Source organism: Hyposmocoma kahamanoa, unplaced genomic scaffold (genome assembly GCF_003589595.1).
Source record: "Hyposmocoma kahamanoa isolate Upper Pololo Valley unplaced genomic scaffold, ASM358959v1 80, whole genome shotgun sequence".
Taxonomy (NCBI): Eukaryota; Metazoa; Arthropoda; class Insecta; order Lepidoptera; family Cosmopterigidae; genus Hyposmocoma; species Hyposmocoma kahamanoa.
Window position 1 is genome coordinate 5,604,777 of NW_020654051.1, and position 5,805 is coordinate 5,610,581.

At 33.9% G+C, this 5,805-nt stretch overlaps 1 protein-coding gene across 1 annotated transcript in view; it reads right to left on the minus strand.

Annotated features, from left to right (window-relative positions):
- Nucleotides 1–2,726: 2,726 nt before the first annotated feature.
- The window catches only part of LOC113233940 (short-chain specific acyl-CoA dehydrogenase, mitochondrial-like), a 14,392-nt gene continuing 11,313 nt past the window's right edge, over nucleotides 2,727–5,805 (minus strand). The window contains exon 6 of the mRNA XM_026469176.1: nucleotides 2,727–3,012. Coding sequence (XP_026324961.1) covers nucleotides 2,919–3,012 — 94 coding nt within the window. The 3' untranslated portion in view covers nucleotides 2,727–2,918. The remainder of the gene's footprint in view (nucleotides 3,013–5,805) is intronic.

Genomic DNA, 5,805 nt, shown 5'->3' on the forward strand with positions numbered 1-5,805 from the left:
CGTAAAGGGCTAGAATAGTGTTATCACCGAAGAAAAAGTTTTCACCGGATTTGCAAATCTAAATTCCCAATAAGGACTTATGGAAAAGACGTTTAGTGTACTAGTTTCAAAATTGCATAATAGTTTTTGATCAATCAAACATTGTTCAAGCTTAGAGCACTTAATACTGAAAATGCGCGGTGGCTTGAATTACGTGTCCGGAAATATATAATATCGCACACCTCATGGAAGAATGGCATAAGTGGAGTTACGTCAAAAATGTTTATTGCTCCATTAGATATAGAACGTAACTCCACTTGTGCCATTCTTCCATAAGGGGTGCGATATATATGTGTGTGTATATATATATATATATATATATATTATAATACATATACCGCCGTCTTTATCATAAGCAACGTAATCTACACTTTTAGCGAAATTAAGTTATTAACATAATCAAGAATAGGTACAACCTCCCATAAGCGGTTTTTTTAATATCTTATTTAGGTTCATTTTTATAGTTAAGCAAAATCAGCTTGCATTGCTTTGCAGCTTGCTTTGCATTTTTCAAAGAAAATACAGACTTGACATAAAAGGAAAAGACAAACTTTTTAAATGTCTCGAAAGTTACCAAAATGCAAAAATTTTGTTTATGACAAGAACTATACTGGCCGGTATAGCATATTATACTATTTTATCATCAATAGTCGAAAAAAGGTGTTCCACATACATTTTAGTTCCACTTTATATATGCGGGACCAGTGTGGTATCTAAATCTAGGGAGGGGCGGAGAGTGACCATTCTAGTTACATTTTTATTCTGTGCTTCGGTAAAAGGTTCGTTATCAGCTGCATTTTTTACAAGGCACCATTAGTTAATTTAACATCCAACTTCGACTTCCCAGGTTAGTAGTTTTGTCCTACGATGCAGTAAAACTGCAGATGCAATAGCTATATCTGTACATTTATCTATGTATGTGGAAGACCTTTTTTCCGACCTTTGGTTATCATATAATCGCTATAACTGTTTTTCAGCAAAACCGAGTACGTGTTAGCGCATCAATACATTTGACGCATATTATCGATTATATCTTTTTTACTTACTAAAAAAACGTACAAATTCCGTCGTAATAAGGCGCCTCTGGCGTTCTACCACAATTTCACGGTTTAAAAAATATAAAACGTGAAATTGTTGTTTTGCGACAAAATTGTACGTACTTATATACTACACTTATTATCAATGATCAGAATCGAGGGAGTTAAATAGCCTAAAATTTCAGTAACATAAATAATAACGTGGACATTCCCTTCTACAATCCCAGAACTTCTCGGAACTGATTATATTTGAATATGCGTATTATTTAATGAAATTTGCAATAAATTATTATTTAATATAATATAATATAATATAAATTGTTTATTGAATAACTTATTGTACAAAGGAATAACTAACGACTAATTATGCGTATCAACGTAAAATATAACACGTATACCTGAACTAGGAGAATCCTGTATTTCAGGTAAAAAGTACTAATTATATAGGTATTATTAAATTATAAACAAAAAAATAACTAAACAATAAAATGCAAATCATATACCCATACGCTTAAATTAGACAGTTTATTATCTATATCATCGTAGGACATGTTTTGAAGGAATTCTTGTGGAATTTTCTTAACCTATATGTAACAAAAATGATATATGGCCAATTTGGCGTTTAATTTATTGTACAAAAATGGCCCAAGAAACAAAACATCTGGAAATAAACATGTTTTGATGATACAATTTTGGGGCAGGCAATATCTTTCCGTTTTAGTGTTTTCAGTACTATATGGGAGTGCAACGTGCTGTTTGAGAACTGTGGACTTAATAAATAATTGCCTTACAGTGACTACTAGTGACCTTACACGACTTATACAGAAGGTCAGTGGGGCAAAGGAAAGGGCGGAAGGTAGAAACTTTTAAAATCGCTCGCTGGGCTCTCTCAATGATTAGTAATGAAGTTTTAGCAATACCACCCCAAGATCAAATGCAATATGTAACAATTGATTGACATACGGCACAATAAACTTGCATGATTATTTTAAAATCAGCAAAAGCGTTCGACCGCTTAGTGCTTCGATATGGTGCTTAAAAGAGAGGTTATTATCTATTGTGTCAAAAAATAATATTATAGTTGTGTTTTCATACGCACGCACCTATGAAAACACAACTATAAGCCTACTCAGTAAATGTTTTACAAAAGCGCATTGCACGCATATTTCGCTGTAGATAAAAGTAACTGCTGTAGAGACAGCCAATATTTGCTAACGGCAATGGTTTCTACTACTTGTCTTATCTTGTTTTTGTGTACTACTACTTGTCTCATATTGGCTGTTTCTATTATTTAACAATTTGATTCCTTCTTTTGAAAGAATAATTACTTTAGTAAATCCGGATAAATTACGTACGCATTATAACTATTACAATTAATCCATTATGTTTATATAATGGCTTCATTAACTTTATTTGTTGCCTAATTTCATATACGTTGATAAGGTTATATGAATTTTTGGGATTTACGCATTGACTTACAAATAAATGGACGACGGGTCTAATACAAAAACCACGAAAAAATGTCCCAAGTCAACCTATTCGAAATTTAAATTGTAATGTCATCGCAGTATCGCGCTGTCAGTAGAACAAATGAAGACTAAAGCGGAGTTTGGCGCTCTGTATACGATTTTAGCGCCTTACAAGTGCGGACACTTTTTAGCGCGGACCCGACGTCCATATAATTGTAAGTCAATGGATTTACGGGATTTTTTTTTGTCATATCACGAAATAGGTATGTCCTTACTAAAACGTTCAAACTTTAAGTAACTAAACTCCCTTAATTCTGATCACTGCCTTAATCCTTTTGAGTAGCTAAAGACTAGTTATTTTGCGCAGGGTCGTTCACAGTGCGTCGTGTTCTTTGAGTAGAAAATGGCCGACCAGTCGTTTCTGTATGTCCGTTACTCCCCCGTATATTTGTGTACCTCGCGCGTCCCTGCCAACCAAAAAATAATAATATTAGCCCATATTATACTGCTAGCCACAGGCCTCGTCTCACATTCCAACACATGACGAGGTTTAAAAGTATAGTGAAACAAAGACTTAATACTAAAGGTTATTATACAACTTCTGCGTACTTGGATGACAAACATCCGTGGTAGTAACCCGCTTAGCTCATGGAGGTAGTCTCGATCTCTGATGTTTCAAATAAAAAAAAAATATTGTAAATGTTATTTACAAAGAGCAACCCCTAGAGTTTCTTGCTCATTCTTCTCAGGGGAATCTGCCTTACGAATGAGCGGTAGAGTTTAACCATTGTGACGATTTCAAGTGTAATAATGCTTACCTATGAAATAAAGATTATTTTGAATTTGAATGAACCCTGTAAAGACACTACAATGATTGTAACTTAATTATTAATTATATACTGCCTCCGTGTCCAAACGATTACCATGCTGGACTGCAGAGGTCCCGGGTACGATTTCCGGGCCGAGAGAAATATTTGTATGGCCTACATTTATTTCTCTCGTGAATTTTTGTGTAATCTGTAAGGTGTATGTATGTATTAAAAATTTTATAAAAATATATTTCAACATCAAAACACGATTAAAATTACCACATTAGGTATTAATAATTGAGAGGAGACGTTCTTGGCTAGACAAGTCATCAAACTTATCGCAATTCACACATATTCATTATTTTATGTGGATTGTCACAAATGTTAAATAAAATTCAATAACAGATTCCGACCCTGTAAGGACACTTGATTTCGTATGTTATGTCGATACTCATTTACGATTATTAAAAGTGGTATGAAAAATTAAATCACAATAATTAAAATTAAAAAGTACATAATAATAACAAAGTGGAGTTGATACAAATTTACATCGACACGGAACCACATTAAGTCGGCCAGAAAAACGGTATAACCATGTAATAAGGGCGTCTATTTTGCTCGTTGTGCATTTTGCTTCCACTTGGACCTTAGATGCGTAACGCAATTCTTTTTTGCTCTTATTACATAAACAAAGTTTTTTTCTAACTGGTTTAATGCGATTCCAGATCGATGACTATGGTGTCTCCGTAAATAATGAATGAAATATCTCTGCTCTAACGATTGAATTCTTTACGGGCCCGTCAATCGCCATATTGAAAATCAAAAAGCACATTCACTTATATTGTCCAAATACAACAGTAAAAAAGAAACAATAGAAACTTATATAAATTAGAACTTCCTGCAAGTACTCTCAGTCTGTGCAGACACTCTCACATGCAACGGCAATTCAAATTTATAAAAGCATACCAAATGAGATAAAAAGCAAAAAAAAAACTATTGACATTTATTGCCCTTGCTAATCTAAAAACGTAACTTTTCAATAACGCATTTTATAAATTAGACGAAATATTTAATAAAAGTCAAGTTCCTTTTTCCTAGTCATTAAATAGATTAGCTCATAAATAATAAATACTTAAATGTTACTTGATTTTATGTTATAAGAAAATAGTTATCATTCATAATTTGAAGAGATATTTATATTTGCAATGAATAATTTGTAGTGATAGATAGATATACAGATGTAATCTTTATTCACCACCATGACAAATACATACACAGACACATGATACAGACATTAACTTAGACGTAACACATTAATATATTCTACTAATATCTCCCTTGGAAGTTATAGCAATGAAAAGGCGCTGACTCAGCATAAATGACGCGGCTGCCCGCGACGCTGGTATTCTGCCAGGACCCTATAGGACAGGGACGCCACGTAAGAACCCAAAACAAAACCAATTTAAGTCAATTAAAATTGTAACCAATTCAATTTAATTCAATTCAATCTAATTTAATTTCATCCAATTTATTTATTTATTCTTTCTTAAACATTTTAGCCACTCATATTTCCAATTTCTGCACATTTAAAAGATACTCTTGCAGCTGCTGCTTGAAAGTTCTTTCTAGTGCTCTCCTGAATTGCGGCTACCTTGCAGGGTGTCACATGTGCGACTACTGTATTATATTTTATAACATCTTATGTTAAACCATGTGGCAGGCAATAAAGATATGAATATGAAAGCGGGTCCGTTATAAACCTAATCATAGTCATAGCTAAGTGTATAACTTAAATTTCTCACAGGTGCGCAGACGGAAAAAACCCCGTTTACAAAACCCAATACAAAGATCCATAACAAACACGTAATTCGTAAAGTCTGCCAATTCGGTCGATTGGTTAAGGACGCTGGCCCCGACACGGCAACGGACACTCGACCAAATTAAAAAACGCATGATGCGAATGAAGCTTCGTACTTGATTTGACTGTCTTAACTAGGTCGAGTATTACTTATTTGACAGTAATTGTTTCAATCGGACTTTGGACAGAGAACGAGAGTACACCCCTGGTTCGGGTCCAAGCAAATCTTAGGAATTTTTCTTTGCTTTCGAACTTTCAATCAATAATAATAACAACCCAGTGGAGTATTTTTACAAAAAAATATATGAAAATCATAATATTGTGATATTCAATAAATAAATATTACTTCTTCTTTTTTGTTGCCAACTTAACAGTCAACCCTGAAGTACCTGGTTTAATATGCACGCCATCAAGTATATAACCAGTAATAGAGACGAAATGTCATTTAATTTGTTTGAAAACTATTCTGCCAAATCAAACTGCGCTCCGATTGGGCAGCCCGAATTCGAAACAATTGACGAATGTCGTCAATTGTTTCACTTCAAATCGACTAGTTTTAGGGCGCGTTCAAATTAGGCGCTGTTAGCCGCGCG